Raw genomic sequence first — 21,507 nt, 5'->3', positions numbered from 1 at the left:
TATTGGTAGAAAGCTGCTGCATAACCATTTACATGCAGATTTGTGGAAATGAAAGGTGGAAGGCTCATGGTGAGTATTGAAATTTTGCACTAAGAGGGCAGTACTAATCAAGAAGAAGAAAGTATCTATTGGAAATGCATTTTCAGTTTCAGAAGATGTCAGATTTTTAATGTATGTGCTGAAAAAAGTAAAAGTTTATGAATGTTAATTTCAGTAAGTGTATACTAGCATTACACCTGTGTTAGTTTGAGTCATAAGGAAACAGGTATTTGTTTTAGAGTCTATTAATAATAAAGGTTTTTATAAAGAGAATCTTTATTGTACATTCTACAAGACACTGCACAATTTCTGTGTTGAAAGCTAGTACTGGATTTTCCATCTTTCCCATTTTGTTTGCAGAAGGAAGAAAAGATAATTGAATGTGAGAAATGTTGGAACACAAAAGCAAGGACATAAAACTCCATATTCACCCAAAATACAAGTTTTGTTGATGAATTATAAGTTTTATAACTGAAGATTTTATATTAAACTGCCACTAAGAGTACATAATGACAGACACTACATTACTCTTGAATCCTCATGAACAGGTACTGACAACACAAGTATTATTTCACAGCAAGTTCTCTTGAGAATCAACCAATAAGAAAGCACTATGTCAAACTAACTTTTCTCTAGGTATTATTAATAATATAAGTATCGTATCACATAGGATCCTCTGTGTTAACAATAACTAAACCATCACATTGCATTGAATCCACTGTATGTGTTACTAGTAACATTAATTGTCATATCACATTGAATCCTTGCCATGCATTACCAGTAACTTAACTGTCATATCACATTAATCCCTTTCCACGTGTTACCATAACATAAGTATCATGTCACTGAAAGGTTAAAATAATTGCATGTTATTGTTTGTATCATCAGATAATTCTTGGCTGATTAAAACTTTTCTGAACTCCTAGCATGTTTGTCTTGTGGTAGTGTGAAGAAGAATGGTTGTATAGCAGTTAGCTATTAATGATTGTGTAATATATCAACAGAAAATAATCTTTGAAAAATGGAGTGAGCATATCAGCATTATTATTATTTATTTGTAGTTTCTGAAGGATTTTTTATGTTAAAAATTGTAGATTTGTTTCTAGAACCAAATTGGCACATGTATTTGTGTGTGTATGTGTGGTTACTCCCCTGAAACAAAGTATTTTAATAATGTGCATTAACTGGATCATGATTAAATTTTTAAAATACACTTTGTGTGTTAGTTAATACATGTTATTTTAAATTGACAAAACATCATCAGATGTTTTCAATTAAATATTTCTAATGAACTACATAATACTGTAGACAAAAAATAAAAGTTCCTAAATGTGAGGTAACTGGGCTAATTGAGGATAATTAAGAGACAAATTGAAGAATTTTTACTGGGAGGTGAAAAGCTATGACGTGTGTATGTGACACAGTTGTTTCCAACAGTGAGAATATTACTGTTTTCATGCTATTAAATCTATCATGAAAAATGGAAAAACAGAGAATGTCATAAGTTATTAACTTATGAAAAGGGCTGTGAAAATTACCTTTAAAATAGCATAAGTATCAGTACTTGTCGCTGCCAACAATGATGTGCTTATCGAAACCTGGCCACTGTAGCAATATTTCTTGAAGCAAAATAAAGAACTCTTAGAGAATGTAGATACAAAATTGTCTTTTGGTCTTTTCAAAATATTCAGAACTCTCTACTACTATGATATATTTAATTTAGTGTTGGTTTATACTAATTTATTTTCATTTTTCTCATCTTATTTTTTATTTTTCATTTTTTGATGTTTATCTTATTTTAACTTGGGAGAGCAGTCACCTTTCCACAACTCACTCTCCTAATTTCTAATTTTCTTATGTGAGACTAGCAAATTGGAGGTTAAGACTGATAGGCAGTGTATCCCCACCACAATGTGGGTCCTACTTTTTCAATCATCTCCAAAAACCTATGATACATTTTATATTCCCACATTGTGGCTTGTACCAGAGGATCTTTTTTAAAAATATGCAGAATATTTTATTTCATGTTAATGTATTTTGTTTATGGCTTAAATTTATGGTTTTTTTCATATATAGATTGTTAACCACATAACCTGTAAGTAATTTATGTTAATAACACAACAAAAAAAAAAAGTTCAAATGTTCTTATCTGTTTTACTTGATATAGAAACAACATTTTATAGGATCCAGGTAAAAGTAGTGTATAATAATGTCAGTGACACCATATTTGTTACATTCAGTCACATCCAGTCATCATTAGTGACATAATTATTTGTGTTACTGGTAATTAGCCATCTAATGTTGTAATACAGTGGTTACTTTTTTAAAAAAATATTTTCTACATCCTGCAGATGAGAAATGGACAAATGTAGTTTGTAGAAATTTTGTAATTAGATTAATGTTATCTTGTTTTGCATATTTGGGTGGTCTTCGTTTCTCTAAGTAATATTTTAAACAAGTTTTATTGTATTTTTTACAAGCATATTAGGTTATATGCTTAATTATTGTAAAAAGTTCTGAAGCTAAATGAGTACAAAACAATGACAACATATAAATAGATAAGGAATATAGAGGAAGGACCAATAAGATAAATTCTAGAAAGTTTATAATGTACTCTACACTTGAGAACTCTATTGAATAGAAGTACTATTGAACTGTGAGGTAATTCACTAAGTGATTTCAGTGTTTTCTGTTTCTTACATCAGCCATCAAAAGAACTAGAGGTGAATCATACTGATAAGTTACTAGAAACCAAGTCAAGGTTACTGCATGAAGTAGCTACACTAAAGAAGAAATGGACTGAAATAAAAGAATTAGAAAATGAAACTGTGCAAGAGGTAAGAAATTTAGGATCAGTATACAACAACCTGTTGGTGGTCAAACTCTATTAAAATCCAGCTAATATATATCTGTGAGAATGGAGTGTAAACATATTGTTTTTGTCTAACTCGTGATAATCTACTATATTGTAGCTAGAAGTGGAGCAGGCTCTGGTGGATGGAGAACAGAAAGATGAAGAACGTCAGTATGAAGAAAACCAGAAGAAGCTGAGCAGTGTTTTAGAACAACAGAAGGTGCTTCAGAAAGAGGAGGAAAGGGTGGTGGCAGAAGTGGGTGTTGTTTAAACAGATACAGGAAAAAGTGTTAGGTTTCAACACATGCTGATGATAAATCTTTTATACAAAACGATTTGTTTTCTCAGAAGTTTTCCTTATATTTCTTAAATTTTTTTTAAATTGTAAACTAATGATAAAAATCTCTAACGTTAAAGTTTATACCCAAAAAAAGAAAATCTCAAAGTATATTTTAAGATTTCTCTATTTTTAAGACCAATGCGTTAGTGAAGTCTATTCATTAGCATTATTATGGTGGACAAAATTATTTAACATTACATGTGTGCTGGTACTGACAGTAAAGGTAAGGAATGAGATGTCTTGTTTTGGTATGTTGAATACATTATTGTCAGCACTTGTAACATTGATTATTTTAAAAGGATTATTAAATTTCATTGGTATCATCAAATATTACAATGTGTAAAACCTCCACAAAATAAAAAACGGTGGGAAAAAAAACAATATACTGCTCTAAGAAATTAATCTTAACAGTTGTGTACTTTGGATGTATCATGAATTTGAACTTCACTATGTGACAAGTGCTGATTAAATGGGTCATTTCAGGTGTAGCTTCTTAGTGCATCTAGAACCTGATGCTAAAGATGATTTCTGTGAATAAATATGTAGTGTAAAATTACACAAAATACATATTAACACTATACAGATAATAACAAGTAAATTGTTAACAGCATACAGTTATTGACAGGTAAATTGTTAACAACACACAGATTGTAGCAGGTAAATTATTTGTTAAGATATTAACAGGTAAATTATCAACAGAGCACAGGTATCAACAGGTAAATTGATAACAGCACATAGGTATTAACCCTATCACTATTGGTCACAGATCAAAGGCCATATCATTGCATTTGTTGACTGGCATACAAAAATTTATTGAACTACAATTTTATGATTTTTTTCAATAAGTTTGATCAGATTGTAGATTATAACTCAAATTTTAATATTACATAAGAGTTAATTTCTTAATTTAAAGTAAATATTAAAAGAACCTACCTAATTGAATGTAGCACTTGTTAAAATTAGATTTTTGTCATGTCAAACTACTAAGAGTATAATTTTGTACAAATTAGGACAAGCTAGAGTGTAAAATAAGAATGTTATATTTTTCATTTTGCTGAGATATGAACTATGTACAGATTCAGATACAGTGGTCACATTCACCTCTTTCAATTTTTAGAAACGGTCCCTTATGCACACATACTTCAATACACATCATGTGAATAATAAATCAATAGGTTAGAAAGTCCTCATACTGGTTTTATAGCTATTTTAATGTGTTATAAGTTTACCTTGTTCTTTCAAACCAAGATTTCAAGGAGGTAGATTGTTTTAAGTCTGCTCAGTCTTTAGACCTGTATACATCTTAGTTACTAACCTTGATAAATTATAGTGGAATTCTATGGTATCAGTATAACTACTTATGACTTTTTGGTTATCCAACTGCATATATAAAATGTAAAAAAAAAGTATTTCGTTTCATATGTTCCATTTGTGAAATTTTAAAAGGCTTAGCGACCTATGTCCAGCAGCAACTGAGTAGATTGTGAATCTGAATTAGTTATCTTTAGATAAGTATGTTTACAAATATATAGTAACAAACATACACACTAAAGAAAAAATATAATGCATATATTAACTTTTCTAAAATTCCATTTCTTTCCTCATATCTGTTGGAATTAGTAAAAGTTATTTTAGGGTATTTTTATTCTATTTTTTAAATCCCTGCAGCAGAGAAAACTACATTTTAATAATTCTGTAATGTTGTGACATTCTTTATGTACTCATATAAATCAATAGTAGTGTATAAGTCATCATTTCAGATGTTTGTTTTAATCTCTTATGATTCCATTATAACTTTCTAATATATGTTTAGTAATATTATTAGCTCACAGAATTTACCTGTTTATATAAGATTTATTCAATTCATTGAGTATAGACTGTTTGAACATAAATTACTTTTCTCCCAGCAAATGAGAGTAACAGAAAAGCAAGTATGTTACAGATTCAGTTTGCTTTTAAACTACTTGTCAAACACTCATACTAATAATTGTAACAGTTGCTCATGCTTTGATCTCTATTTATGATGTTAAACAGTTCATCCAGAAGTTCAAGCAATATCTTTAAACCTAAGTAGATTTTATTTTTTTGTGGGCCATAAATAATATAAACTTCTTTTTTATCAAATATTAGCCCTGAACCTTTTAGCAGTTAGATCATTAGCTTGGTCAGGACTGCAAAAAATTATGCAAGTTACATGTTATTCTGTAAAATAGGCAAGTTCCTGGAGTGAAGAAATGACATATTTACGTGAAATATAAAATATGTGACTAAATAACACCTCACCTTTAAGAACCTAATTTCTGAAACTTAAAAGATAAAGATAACTGTTTCTTTCTTCTTTCCATATCACTGACTCTTAAAGAAGAAAATTAATACAATGAAACCATATTTTGAAACACAATTTGTGTAGGGAATTTCCATTAATGTAAATACTGTGTATAATTTACAGTGAGTAATTATTATTTGTTGGAATAACTAGGACCTGGAACAGCTAGATGAAGCAAGAAAAACCTTACAGGAACATTATCAAGAAGTAGAAGAGCTGTTGGGGTTACAGAAGCTGCTTAATGGAGCTGAAGAATCACTGGAACATTCCAAGTGTCAGGATGCAGAGACATCTAGGACTGTGAATCAAGAAGATAAAACATTTCAGGAACAGCATAAACGGAAAACAGAGATGCTAGAAACTAAGAAAAAAGCTTTTGAGGATCTTGAATTCCAACATCTTGAACACCAAGCACATTTTGAAGAAGAAAGGGATGCTTTGAACCTTCAAATTGAGGAACTTAAAACTTATGTCCACAAGAGACAGGTAAAGAAACTTGTGTTAAATTTATTTGTGACAATAATTTAAGTGGATATAGAAAGTTAGGTATTATGAATAACTCCTGTACATCATAGCATAAATCACCAATCATTTAGAAAAATATACAAATGTGATAGTGATGGAAACTGAAAAAAAAAAAAGAATTAATAGTACTTTAGTTTAAAGCTTCTACGTGTATATCTTTTATATCAAGGAATAGGAACATTGTTTTATATATAGTATGTTGTGTTGTTTATATTTTAAATAAATTATTTTCTTTATCGCTTGTTATCCTAACTGTATGCAGAAAATAAGATTTTTAAATATACAGTGTTGATAGATTTCCTTAGTTTTTTCAAACATGAAAAAGTAAATTTTCTTTTTACATGCACTTAGATTAACAGCCAAGTTATTTTGTTTTTCTATACTTGTTAATTTGATATTTAGTAAAGTATCCATTGCTTGTTAGTTTAACATCTGGGTTTGCTTAATGGCTTGTTTATTAGTGTAGTGTTCATGTTTTCTTTTTTGTTTTTGTAGACTAAATTGCAAGAGCTAGCAGAACAACAAAAGTCAATAAAAGAGCAGATATTTCATGAGAAAATGAAAAGTGAGATGGAAAGAAAGCAACTGTCAGAAGAACTAATAAAGGTAGAAAAGAATGCTTATTAATATATATTTACACTAACACTAGGTTTCTGTCATCAGTTATGAGTTTTCAAGTGATATACTAAATGTTACATACTCATTGTTTATTATGAGAAATGTATTAAACTAATATAAGTTTTTGTTGTAAATGTGGATTGATTGACTTGCAGTTGCTTGGGTAGCTTTAAACATTTAAAATTTGTAAAAGAGATAATGTCAAAAACATATCAAATTGTATGGGTTTCTTTCTCTTTCTACCAATCAGAATAAACTATGCAGCTTACAGTTTGGTGCCTTATTATTTAATTGCAGTGGAGAAGGTTGGTATACTCTAAAAATCAGTAGATTGTATAAATTAAATGGCAATGTTATGGAAAAAAAATAGACTGAAATACACTTATTGTGATAAAATATTTACATTTTATCATAATAAGTGTATTTTGAATCTATTGTGTCAAAGATATATTGTGTAAATTTATTTTCATAGTTTTATTTTGATTTATTTTGTACTTGGGGGGGTTGATAATATTAAATTACGCAAACAGATCTCCTTGGAGTGTTCTTTATGTTAATAATATTCACAGGTACAGGTAAAGCTCCATGAGACAATAAGCCTACTGCAAGAATTGCAGGGAAGTTGCAACCCTTGCACACCAGAGAGTAGCTCAGATAGTTCTCCTTTTTCATCCGACAAAGAACAGGTCAGACAGAGTTTTTTGTTTTTTTTTGGTGTTTAAAACAGCATAGTTATCAACCTTTTATACAATTCATTTGTTAGATTTATTCACTTCATAAATGTTAGCTCTCTGTGTGTGTGTGTGTGATAGCTGTCTAAATGTAATTTAAAATAATTCTGGTCATTCCCAACATGTAGTTTTTCATAAGGAAACATTAGTGAAAACTAATAGCATATCTTTTGTAGAAAGATAAGCTACAGTTTAAAACCTAAGGTTGAACAATGAATAATATTTTCATTGTGAGGGTTCTGTGAATATCAAGATGGTCCAAACTTGTAGGTGCTATCTACGTAAACCTTTAACTTAATTAGAATAGCACTCACGTGAGAGATCCCAGGTTCCATTCTGCTCATGAGATATGTAAAAATGAGATTATTATATTGTTTAAATCTGGTTTATATTTACTCCTTTTACGCTTCTTTAAAGTATCTAAAATGGATATTTTGAGTATCAGAATTTAAAAAAAAAAGACCTTAACTTTGAGTGTTTATATTTGAGTAACTTTATGTATTCCTTAGTAGCTATTAGAATAATGTAATAGTTAATACTGATGATCATTCTAAAAGTACTCATATTTACAGATTGAAAATATCCATTCACCATACAGAGACTTTACCATTACTCCAAAATTTAAATATCATACTGGGAATTGTTTAATTTTAATACACTACAATAAAAATAATATTTTGGCATTAAAGTTAAAAAGAAAAAACACTACAGATAATAAAATATATTTTACTTCATAGTACAAGAGTATCACATGAATATACTTAGCTTAGGAAACCATATTCTTACAATGAAACATAACTTATTGTTTGTAGGTCATCGAGTCTGAACATAATATAACATACTGCTTTGGAACAACGTGGGACCTAATGGCCCATTTTGGCTGTCCCATTCTCTAAACTAAACTGAAAATGTTAATAGATTTTTTTTAAATCTTAAAGCCAGCCTTTATCATACATATAGTTGTGTATCCAGCTTTCTCTTAAACTCACTTAAATGTGCTGCCTTCACACAATCTGCAAGACAACTACCCTGTGCTGTTAGGAAAATAAAATTGTTTTATCTGAAAATAACTCATACTGTGCCAAAATTTATATTTGTATCCTCTAGTCCTAATGTTCTCACTGTTAAATATGAAAAAAGATGATGTATCAACACTTTACAATCTTAAACACAAGTTTCCCCTAACTCTTCTTTTTCAAGAGAAAACAGTTTAAGAGATTTCAACCTCTCCTCATATTACAACTCCTCCATTCCAGATGCCACTCCTTAAGATAAAGAGTTTATGACTTAATACAAATTCCAAAAATGGCTTAACCTGCACAATGAAATTTTAATCTCTTTAAACTTTTGTTCAATATTTCTGTAGATAAATCCTAAAATCCTATTTGTCTTACCACTAGCAACAATACACTGTTTGGATGGCTTTAGAGATTGATAGACTAATACACCAAGATCCCTGTTCACCATAACACCAAAATATGGGTAGATACTTCAGTGTTTGTTGTTTCTTATGCTTCAAACGCTTACACTGAATAGAACCCCTACTAAATGTTGAGTTTAACCACTATTTGTTGTGATATTTGGTGTCATATAAATTTCAGCTGTTATCTTAAGTGATTGTAATGCCTTGTTAATAGTGTTTCTTTCAGATATTTCAAAGGTAGTGGATGTTACATCCACACTCATTCCAAAGCTGCTAATATTTTGTGGTTGTCAAATAACATCACTGTATGAAGTCATTTTATGGTCTTCAAATAAATTTTGAATGAAATGTGGTTGTTAGAAAGGTGCTTGTTTCATATATTAAAAGCACAGCATTATGAGGTGGGAATGTTAGTGATAACTTTCTGAAAGAATCAGAAGACTTGTGACTTGAGAATACCCTACCATTACATCACTTCCAGTTTAATAAATCATTGAAACAGCACAAGCAGGTTGAAGATTCTAATCTAGTTTTCTTTATAGTTTTTGTTCTTCATTTGATATAGAAAGGAATCATGCATGTCTTCATTCATTACAAGCTTGCATTTCCTATTCTAAGCACCACTGAAGCTAAGATATGCAGTTTTATACTAGATTTACATTTTTAAATGACAGATTTTGCATTGTCTCTCACATTATGTGGTTACAAACAGCCAAATTGTGACCACATTTGAAATCATTGGTCTGTTGCTGTTTACAAAGCAATCTGGTCATATTTTACTTTTCAGAAGATGCCATTAGTCTCTTCTGATGACCACTGTATTCTCTTTTGACTAATTGACTTTAATGCTAGGTACCTCTGAAAACTTATTCAAACAAGTTTTTAAGGATATCTACTACTATGTTATTATGAAAGTTAAGAAATCCTTGCACTTTATTTTAATTATTTTGTATACTCACCATTATATAAATACATATCTATTTATATGGTTTAAGCTATTACTTGACACATCACTCTTTACTGTGTAGTTGTATACTAACCATTGTATACAAACATATCTATTTATATGGTTCAGGCAGTCACATGACACATCACTTGTTTACTATGTTATTGTATGCTAACCATTATGTGAATAAAGGTCTGTATTTACATAGCTTGGGCAGTGAATTATATATACGTTTGTATTAATATTGCTGAGGCTATCACTTGATTCATCATTGGTACAATATAGTGTTTGTGCACTTAAGTAGAATGCCTTTGTTTAAAGAGACATCTAGAAAGTGCCAACATTATTTTATATTCTTTACCCATTGATGATATGAATAACACTGCTACATTTGAAACAACCTAACAAACACATTCATATTTTCAGTATATTTGTTTGTCATGAAATATGTATTTTACAAATGAATTAACAACTTTCTGTTGTCATGGTTACTGAAAAGGATTACTGATAATATTTAATTCTTAACAGAATCCTGTAATATTCTATTTAAAAAAAAAAAATGTTTGTGTTTACGGTTGTTTTGTATGTATTGAATTTGTTGTTGTTTTTTTTTCCCAGAAGAGCCAACAGTATAAAGCGAAAACTGACAACAAGAACAACTGGAATGGTAAGTTACACTAGAAACTTTTGTAACCTGTGGATCAGTGGCAAGTCTTTGGACTTACAGTACTAAATATTGGGTTTTTATGCTTGTGGTGGGACCCATAGCACAAACAGCCCATTGTGTAGCTTTGTGTTTAACAACAACTAATCATCATCCATGAAATTGGGATAAAAAGTAAATACTGTGGAAAGTTTGTTGTTTTTTTTTAAATAATTAATACATAAATAATTTGTATAATACTGTCTCTCAGGCATCTGGTTTAAAAAAAAAAGTATCTATATGGGTACAGTACCATTAAGATACAGTAATGGATAAAAGTTTTTGTATATAATCAAAAGATGGGTGTGTATCTTGATTTTTAATGCTAGAATCTTCACATCTCCTTTTTTAGATGGAAGTTAATTGCACCTGTTTACTCCTAAAGGTTTAATAAAATCAAATCTAATTGTAAATCATTACTATGTATTTCTAATTTTAGCACCAGCTGTTCGACAGAATAGTGGAAGGAGAACAAATTGGTGCAGTTCATTACAGACAGGTCTTGTAAGCAAAAATTGTGACAGTTGTTACAGTCTTGAGTCTGAATCTTCAAGTGCAGCAAGCACAGATTTGCCCACGGAAAGGTAAGACCTGGAAGTAGAACAAAACATTTGACTGATTGAAGGTACAAACTAAGGTCTGTCACCAACTAGAACTGTTAAGCATTATTACTTAAGGGTGCACTTGGTTGTCACTGAAATCTAGTATTTCAATAATTTTACATTTGCTTGTCAGCCAGAAGTAAAAAACAACCTACTGTTTCAACTGCGCTGTATTGAGTTGTCAGGTACGAAAATGTATCATTCAGTTAGGAGTGGAATAGCAGCAATACTGAAATAAACTGTACTCATTCTTCAGGCAGAACTAGAAAATCCATGTTATTCACTTAAATTGTATTCAGTATCAAAGAGTGAAACAGGCATGTTCAACTAGGCTGTACTCTGTTGTTAGAATTAGAAAAACAGATGTATCCAACTAGGCTGTACTCTTATATCTCAGGATGGTTGGTATGGGTATTAACACATTTACTAATAAAGCAGAGAACAATCTTTTGACCTTCTTAGGTCATCTTCAGGTTAACAAAGAGAGAGTTTGCAACTGACTGTTACCGGGCATGTCTTACGGACGAGAGTATAACGGGTACAAGATTGTAGGGGGCGTTGCAGTTGGATGTTAGGTTATTAATTACTACAGGTGTAAAGGTGTTCCTTTATATTAGTTTAATTTTGGTTTCAGTCATTGTATAAGTAAGGCTTTTTTGATTTTGTGTTTGTTTATATTTGTTTCCCTACTTAGTATCTGGGAGTTTACTATGGTCATGTTGTGTTTATTTGATTTGCAGTGTTCAAAATTTTTTGAAGGTATTTTTTTGTGTTTTTTGAATTTGTTTTCCATTTTTCTGCTTGTTTCTCAGTATAGAAGTCATGGCAGTTGTTGCATTGTATTTTATAAATAATGTTGGTGTTGTTTGTCAGTGTAATTTTTACATAGTATGTAATTTAGATTTGTACCTGGTTTTTGAATGAATTTTATGTTTACTGGGATATTGTGTTTCATTATAAGTTTGTTCCAAATGTTAGTTATTTTTTGTTGATATTGGGAACATATGGTATACAGCAGTGTAAGATTTTTCAGTTTGTTGTATCTTGGGATTTATTATTGTTTGTTTGTTGGTAATTGTGTTGTTAATCTAGTTATGTGTGGATAATTTTTTCCACGGTTTATGGAGGATATTTGTTGAAGCTGATAAAGTGTTGTATTTTGTTGATTTTGTTGTTAATTTTATGGGATGAACATAGATTTATGGCTGTTTATTTGGTTTCTTAATGTTATTTTTGTTTTGTTTCATGTGTTTAGTCCCAGGGAATGTAGAATTCAGTATGGATGATTTTTCTGTGGATTTGTGTTTTGAATCTTACTGGTTCTTGTGATCTTGAGGTTGAGAAATGCAATTTGATTAACTTTTTCCTGTTCACAGGTGAACTTAATGTGGGGTGTACAGAGTTAACATGGTTGAAAAAAAAACTGTTCTGTAAATGTGAATCTAGCAATTGTATCATCAACATACCTGTACCAGTATATTGTAGTGGTGGGTGTAATTTTGAATTGATCGCATGAGATTCAATCTGTGTCATAAAAATGTTGGCTCAAATTGGTGACACGGGATTTTTTATACTTAGAACATTTATTTGTAGGTAGTTTTGGTCATTGAACATAAAGTCAGTTTTTGTGGTAGTGAATTCTATAAGGGTTGCTAATTGGTTGCTGGGGGTATGTATCAAAGGGTTGGGGTCTTGGATATAAATTTGTCTTGCAGGCTTCAGTGGCTGGGACTTCTGTGAAGAGGGAGATAACATCAAAACTGTCCATTTGTGAGTAGACTTACAAAAAAAATACTCTGCAGCATATCATACATGTCTAACATCAACAAAAAAGTACCCTACATTTGAAAAAAAAACAACTTATAATCAAACACAACATTCCAATAAACACCAAATTTATTCAGAAACCAGGTACAAAACTAAAGTTTATACTATGTAAACACTACACTGACATTGTATTTATAAAATACAATACAATGCAACAAATGCCACAACTTCTATTTTGGAGAAACAACCAGAAAAATGGAAACTAGATTCACAGAACACAAAAAAATACCATCACAAGTTTTTGAACACAGCAAATCAAATAAACACAATGTAACCATAGAAAACACCCAGATACTAACTAGCGAAACAAATATAAACAAATACAAAATCAAAGAAGACCTACGTACACAACAACTAAAACCAAAATTAAACCAATATACAGGAACAACTTTATACCTATACTAATTAATAACCTAACATGTAACTGCAATGCCTCCTACAATCCCTTACCCACTTATACTCTCATCTTTAAGAAATGTGCCCAGTAACTGTCAGTTGCAAACTCTCTTTTTGTTAACTTGAAGATGACCTAAGAAGATAGAAACATTCTCTGCTTTATTAGTAAAAGTGTTAATACCCATACCAGCCGTCCTGAGATACACTTTTACTTCAAGCAAGTTTTACATCGCCACAAAATATGTATACATCTAGGCTGTGCTCGTTGTCAGACAAAAATACATGCATCTGTACAATTGGCTGTGCTTGTTGTCAGACCAAAAAAACGTGCATGTACAGCTAGGCTGTGCTTGTTGTCAGACCAAAAAAACATGCACATGTTCAGCTGGGCTGTGCTCATTGTTAATCTATTATCTTCATTTATTGACAAAATTTTTGAGTTAACTTTGATAACTTCATTTTTGTTGTTGATACCAGAAATTGTGAAATTTTCCATTTAGTATTCATTCACAGTGTCGTACATTCTGTGTAAATTTAACAATTTGTCTTGCAGTGAGGGGGATTATCTGCATTACATACAGGTTGTAGGAGTTTTTGTAATCAAATTATTTGAGAGGTTTTCTTTGTCAGTGAACTTGTCCAGTCTTTTATTAGAGAATATAATTATACATTAGTATTTTTCACATTTTTCTGAACAATATTGATATTTCTAGTATAAGTAGCAGTGGAGAAGACCCTTGCCGACGGACAAATGTTCCAACTCCTAGTTCACAAGGTGATGATGATCTGAGTTTTGATGTAGGGATTGATGATGAGGTAGGGTCCAGTAGCTTCTCTTATCAATGTCTAGCATTAACATTAATTCATATTGCTAACAACCAGTTTATACCCCATGGTTGCTGAGACTTAAGCCTAAGGGCACAAAAAACATAAATAATAAAACAAGTATGAGGAAAATATAAGGTAAATGAGATCTCAGTATTGTACTTTTCATTAAAGATAAAAAAAAAAAAAAAATTATATGCCCAAAAAGTTCATGATTATAACTTCATTGAACAAATTACAGATGTATTCAAACTTCATATTTTTTTTATAAACAAATTTTAGTAAGACTTTCTAACCTTAGAATTGCCTGAAGATATATTGACTATATTTTCTTACTAACGTATTAGTTTTGTTGCCTTTACTGAACAAATGTATCCACCAGAACTTGTGGAAAAAATGAAAACTCTTTTGCTAAAAGTGTGACACATTATCTGTGTTTGTAGTATATGCTGTTGAGAAAATGTTCAACAAAACAGACACTTTTCATTTGAAAGTTTTAAAGTTTTTATCTCTGACTATGAATATTTGAAGTAAGTTATAATGCTTATATTTTAGTTTCTTGGATGAAAATACAATTTTGTTCAACACTAGTAAATTCAACAGTTTTTTCATTACAGATTCTGAGATTAATAATTTTGTGAAACATTGTAACCCAAATCTACACCTCAGTTTGTTAACTAATTGTTTTTTTATTTCAAACTCTTTGTAACAGAAGGGCTATTAGACTAACCTCATTTTGTTTACTTCAGTGTAGCATTACATCATGAAATTACTTAAATTTGTTTTTGTCATTACTTTACTAATTATATATGACATACGTGATGTCTTTCAGCATTTGGATGGTAACTTTTAAAGTATGATACTGCATATATGAATAAAGTTTATAGAATCTTTTATATACCATCATCCAGTCCAACTGATGAAGCTTGATACTGAGAAAAAATGAAATTATTGGGCAGTGACTTGTGGCAGATGAAAATATTTGGGCTTTAATAGAAAACAAAGATATGCTGTTAACATGTTTTATAAAAAAAACAAACAAACTCAAGTCTATTAATTTCCAGCTTTTTGTCAGCTATCAGCATTTAAACTGTTCAAACTTTTTTTTTTTTTTACTGTACAACGTGTGTATTTCATTTAATAACATTTATATATGTGGAAAAAGTTCTGAAGGCCTATTTTTAACTTTATGAAATGTTCCATTCTTAATTCTTACACAAGGTATAGCATACGGTTATTAAATGTATGTTGTTTTATTAATTATTCTAAAAGTAATAACAGCTGTAGATATGCAAGTAATTTTTTCATATTAGAACCACTTATAAATGGTTGAGAAAATATGACTGTAAAAGAATCCATCTAAAAATTCATTTTTTTACTCATAACCAGATTCTGCCCTTTGCAACTTTTTATTATGAGCTTGATGTGAAGAACTCATTTTCACTACATATCTTGTTTTCTATAGCAGATCATACAGACAGATCCAAATGTTTATCATAATGATGGACAGTCTATCTTGGACGTTTCTTGTGAACCAGGTCATGAGGAAATCAAGAAAAGAGAAAAACTCAAATCTCAGCGTCCCCTGACTCGCTATCTCCCAGTCCGTGGGTCAGAGTTCAATTTGAGGCTTCATATTGAGACAGCTGGTCATCAGATTGAATTGTGTCCTCATGTGCACATAAGTTCTACAGCTTGTCGAGGTTACCTGCAGAAACTAAGTGGGGCCTTGAAGATGTGGAAGAAACGATGGTTTGTCTTTGATCGTACTAAACATGCTCTTGTATACTATAGTGATAATGGTGAAGCAAAAGTGAAAGGAGGGGTTTATTTTCAGGTGTGTTGTGAAGCTTCTGTTTTTGTTTAGTTTTTAAGATTTATATTTTACTTAAAAATACTTTAGAAAATGTGTAAGACTGTTTTCTTACCACAAAGTATTAAACTAGTGAACACCATGTTTTAAGGCATATGCAATATGCTGAAAATCATTTCATTGTGATAAAATATTCTGTAATTTTCCAAACATTATACACTCCCAAATATATCACACACTGTATTCTTTGTGATCAAAAAGTCAAATCTGCCTTATCACCATAAATAATAGTCACCTAGGATTTTGGAATACTGATTGAACATTGCTTTAAAAAGTGTTGCCTCAAACTGCCATTGGTGGTTTCAAAAATTACATCCTTTGAGATGATGCCACTCCTGCAGTGAGGAATGATGACAAAGACAGTGATTCCAGTGATAACATTAACAGTGATGATGAAACAATAGAGAAGCTGTGTTTGCTAAATGAGGATGATGATTCAAAATTTTAAGGTTTCAGCAAAAATGATTTGTAGTTTTGAGTATGGAAGTACACAGTAGTGTAGTTTTTCAATATACAAACATAATTTAACTATAACCAGTTTTATTTTTACAAACATTTCTAAATGTGCATATAAATAAGTCTCTTAAAATATCACAAGACTTGGCTTCTTTGTAATTTTATTTTAATTATGTTCAAAGATACTGAAACTAAATGAAAATAGAACACAGTTCTCATTTATGCCTCAGAAACAAATTTAATACAATCAAAATATTGTTTTGAATAAATATATCTTATTGCTATATATCTCTACACAGTAAATAACCAGAGACAAAGTTTGATTAGAATTAATTCTATAGCTCATGCAAGTTACCAGTGTTTAAAGCTAGTAACAGTGTTTAGTTTGGTTTATGTAAAGTTGTGAACCTATCCCAAATTATTGTTTCAATGTGAATTGTCTACTGTTTTATTACTTATAATGGTTAGTATGCTACATGCATAGAGTATCTTGTTAAAACATCTTCCACAATGTTTGTAATATCCATCATTGTGTTGGTTGAAGACAAACTGTGCCATTCTTAATGTTACTTATGTCTATCAATTTAAAGGCTATTGAAGAAGTTTATGTGGACCACCTGCACTCTAATAAAAGTCCAAACTTAAGATCTACGTTTTGTGTCAAGACCTATGGCCGAACATACTGCCTTGCAGCCCCCAGCCCTGAAGCCATGCGGATATGGGTAGATGTTATTTTCACAGGAGCAGAAGGCTATGTCGAATTTTTATTAAACACTGTCTCCTAGTGGTGTGTTCAAATAGCTTTGGTGTTATTATCTTATTGTCTGTTAAAATATGTTTATAAACAAGTTAATTAAAGAAAGCAAAGACAAGATGTTTCAGTAACCAGAAATTGATGATGAAAATGCTGATATATATAATACACACAAACATGGATATCAGCATTTTAAACCTTAATGGTCACAGAGATTTTGCTTTTAGTAGCAAGGAGAAACAAAGTTAATTGATATAATGACTTTTTTGCATCATTGTTACTTAAAACATTTGTCATGGTGATGATACTTGCAGAAACAAACTGAAAGCAAAGCAAACTTTTTAATACCGGAAATTGAGGGTTTGATTAAAAGACTTTGTTATTATTGGTGGTAAGCTTTATATCTAAATACTTGTAAAAATCTTCCAAAGTTAGAACTCAACACACACTTTTAAGTGAATCAAATTATTTTAGAATTCTGTCATTTATAAACCATTGAGCTAATGAAGAAAGTTTGTAACCTTTTGTTTTACTGATAAGTCAATAACTAAGAACAGATTGTGAGGTAGGTGGACACTTGCCATGTTTGAATGTAGTGATAATCTAATCTAAGTGTTACTGTAACAAGAAAATATACCTGACATATGAACATTGTTAAACTTTTGAACAAACTGTGTTGTTTAGTACTAAAATTCTTTAGTCTTAGGTTTATATGACACTACAATGAATATTGATAAATTCATCCACTTTAATACTTGATCTGTCTTGAATAACCTGGACAAAAAAAATGATGGTAAGTGGACTTGGTAATGTACACTAAACCAGTTTTGTAAACTTTCTAACATGAAACAAAGGCAGCATCTTGTGGTTTTTGATGCTTAGTACAGAGATGTAAAGAAGTAGACACTGTTTTTAAAATTTGTTAGTGTTACAGTTCTCTGTGTGAAAGTTACTTAGTGCTCAGTAAGAAATTACCATAAAAAAAATTTATAAATAATTTGGTAAAATATCTAATTGTATTGTACAAATCAATGTGTAGTAAAACAACCATAGAAATGACATGTGAAATTGAGAAAAGTGTGCCTAAAGATACCCTTAAACCCATGTAATTATAACAAAAAATTTAAAAAGCAACAGATAGTATTTTTTATGTCCAAACATTCAAAATATTGGTATTAGTTTTGTTGGAGAAACTATTTTAGCTATGAATCCTCTAAAACAGAAAGTAAGATATTTTAGTAAGTCACCACAGAGTGATAAACTACCAGTGTTTTTAAAGTTATGTAATTTACATATACAGAAAGAAATATTTGGATTATTTTTTACAATTCAGATGAAAAATGGATAGAAAAGTAAACAAACATTTTGAAATAAATTTCTATGTGTAAATATATACATATAAATACAAGTTTGAATATATATACATGTGTGTGTGTTCTATTGTTGGGTGAATTTAGCTTCCAGTTGTTTGGCTTTTTAGCTCTTCTACAGTTAATTTATTTGTCTTCTATTACCAAGTGACTAGAACTTCCAGTTTTCTGAATTTTTTGCATAATCAGTACTGAATTCATATGTATTATTTATTAAATTCAGTTGGTTCAATCAAGTGTGATTTTTGTCTACACTAAAATGTGGATGAAAACAATGCATTGCTGCCTTCAATAAATGCAAAATTTTATTAATTGAACCAATAAAATTTCTAATTACTGATTAAAGCAATGCATTATTGTTACTTTCAATAAAGACAATATTTTATTATTTAAAAACCCTATATCTTTAGTATTCCTTGTCACGTTAAGTGCTTGTTTTTCATTGTAGTAGTATTGTAAATCTTTCATATTTTTTTCAATTTGTGGTCATGTTAAAAAGTTACTGTTGTGTCTCACAGTACCATAGTGTCTATTAATCTATAAATTATATTTAAAAATATTTTCTGTTATCTTAAGAGAAGTAAAACTGCTAAATTTTAGTAATTCTTCCAAAATGGTAAAAGTGTAGTCTTGTCTCGGGTAAAAGATGCTTGAATAGGAAACTTGATCTTTAACTACAGCTTGTAGATAGTATTCACTTTTGATCTCACTATTGGTTTTTTTGTTTCTAAATGGTTGATCTCTTCAGGTCTTAATCAACATAAAAAAACTGTTGTGAAGTATATGTTTTTAGCTGGTATTTTAAAATCATAACCAACTGCTTGGCATTAAGTATGTATTACTTATTCTTAAAACCAATTATATACATTATAAAGGAACACAGAAGTTGTTAAGCTGTTTTACAAATCAAGGCTGCTGTAGACATCATATGCTGATTTTGACTGATCACCTATGCAAATAAAGCTAATAATAGTATTTTAATGTAAGGTGTTTTAATTGTATGTCCATTTTTCTAGCTGTGTTTTGAGTTGTTTTGTTCAAATACATGTCAAAAACTGTAGTCGCAACTAAACATTAGTATAATGTTCTCAAGATGTCTGGTAATAGTATTTATAAACATGCAAGTTATATTTAAATACGTATATAAATCCACAGTCACAGCTTGACATCATTATAATGTTTTTAAGATGGCTGGTAATAGTATTTATAAAAATATATATGTTATGTTTTAAATACACATCAAAAACTGTTGAGTCACAGCTGTACATTAATATAATGCTCTCAAGATGTCTTGAAAATAAGTTTATGAATATGCTTGTTAAAAATTTGCAAATTCATGTTTTAACTTTTTTAATTGACTTGTAACAGTAAGCTACATGTGAAAGTTGTTTTTCACAGTTTTCAATAACTTAGTCATTCAGAGGTAACTTGTGAAAGAAAGACTTATTTTAGACTTGTAAGTCATATTTTTTTTAGCCTAGAAGCAGAGTCATTTTATAATTTACTAGAAAGATGATATTTTTGTAAACTTGTACTACCTACCCATAGTTGTTTGTACAGTTTATGTATGTGTATGTAACTGTACGAATAGAAAATAAACAATGAAACTTATTAATGATATAAAGTTCCGTTAAGTATATGACCATCGGTGAATAACAGAACAGTTGACATAAAACATTCTCTTTCAGTGCGTACGTTTTTCGTATTTCATATATCCACTGTTTTTACTCATTGACATTCATGTAAGAAGTGGACAAAGATTGTCATCATCCTACCAAGGCTAAGTCAGCAGTGTTTATTAACTTTTATTTTATCCAGGGCTTCAAAGATACATCAGGAAATAGAAATAAATATATTTTAAATTGTCACAAGGAAAATAGATGACTATCAAGAAGCGCTTCCAGCTAACTTCTACATTTACAATAGCTGTTACATAAAAATATGTTACCCTGTTACTTAGATTTTTATGGCACTGTATTTTTGTTTTAAATTGATTTCCTGAACTTACATGTTTTTCTAAAATCACAAATTTACTAGTTGTGAAATCATCTTGCAGTTCTGTGATGCATACATTGTTATATTGTCCCTTATCAAGTTATGAACATGTAATAATAAGGAAAGTATAAATTTGTGATTAGTTATACAAGAATTAGTACAATGAAAACCAATGTGGAGAACCATTAATATTTCTTTTAAGACCAAAATGTAGTTGTTCAGTACCAATGTAAAATCCACATGAGTGAGACTGGTAAAAAACAACCAAAGAAATCAAGTAAAAACTGTGTGGGTTCATCCACAGATACCTTAGGATAATTTTACAATGGCTCGCAGAGGTCTCAATAAGTGAGAAGAAGGATAGGACAGGAAGATGTCACAATAGAGATAACTAACAAGAAATGCATATGGATAGACGACATATTTGGAAATAACAGGGCAACATAAAATTTTTAATTTTATACTCCTGAAGGGACCTAGAAGGAGGCCAAAGACAATTTCTGGCCTGACTAATGGCCCAAGACAATGTGTTGACAAAAATTTGTGAAGACCTGACATATAAATTTGGTCAAAGATGATGAAGTAAATAAGTGTTTGTGGTTAATAAGGTCTCTCCTACAGTTATGTGATGCTAATTTAAATAATAGTAGTTGCAGTTCCAAACTAATTGCATTGTTGGATTTGTTAATTATCAGGCTCAGTTTGTCATTCATCAGAATAATAGATACAAGTTGCATCCACACAACCATTACTCAGTTCAAGTAATAGCATAAAGAATAATTTAAGAAATAATTGTTTCTGTATAACACATGAGACACACACTACAATGGAAATTCTTAGTTTTCACCACACATGTATATGCAATCTCAATTATGTTATGGAAGCTGGTGTTTGACCTGCTTCA

At 30.3% G+C, this 21,507-nt stretch overlaps 1 protein-coding gene across 8 annotated transcripts in view; it reads left to right on the top strand.

Annotated features, from left to right (window-relative positions):
- Positions 1 to 20,226, top strand: part of LOC143225288 (uncharacterized) — a 66,773-nt gene extending 46,547 nt beyond the window's left edge. For 5 of the 8 annotated variants that reach the window (XM_076454429.1, XM_076454422.1, XM_076454425.1 and 2 more), the window contains 10 exons: positions 2,745 to 2,876; positions 3,012 to 3,149; positions 5,713 to 6,045; positions 6,580 to 6,690; positions 7,272 to 7,388; positions 10,421 to 10,469; positions 10,945 to 11,089; positions 14,044 to 14,146; positions 15,621 to 15,992; positions 17,075 to 20,226. In XM_076454429.1, the coding sequence (XP_076310544.1) occupies positions 2,745 to 2,876; positions 3,012 to 3,149; positions 5,713 to 6,045; positions 6,580 to 6,690; positions 7,272 to 7,388; positions 10,421 to 10,469; positions 10,945 to 11,089; positions 14,044 to 14,146; positions 15,621 to 15,992; positions 17,075 to 17,269 (1,695 nt within the window). In that variant the 3' untranslated portion in view covers positions 17,270 to 20,226. The remainder of the gene's footprint in view (positions 1 to 2,744; positions 2,877 to 3,011; positions 3,150 to 5,712; positions 6,046 to 6,579; positions 6,691 to 7,271; positions 7,389 to 10,420; positions 10,470 to 10,944; positions 11,090 to 14,043; positions 14,147 to 15,620; positions 15,993 to 17,074) is intronic. The other 3 variants (XM_076454423.1, XM_076454428.1, XM_076454424.1) reach the window with 2 other exon arrangements.
- Positions 20,227 to 21,507: the final 1,281 nt, after the last annotated feature.

The sequence above is a fragment of the Tachypleus tridentatus genome, chromosome 9, assembly GCF_004210375.1.
Source record: "Tachypleus tridentatus isolate NWPU-2018 chromosome 9, ASM421037v1, whole genome shotgun sequence".
NCBI lineage: Eukaryota > Metazoa > Arthropoda > Merostomata > Xiphosura > Limulidae > Tachypleus > Tachypleus tridentatus.
The sequence above is the reverse complement of the archived record's forward strand: the minus strand, read 5'-3'. Positions and strand labels throughout refer to the sequence as shown.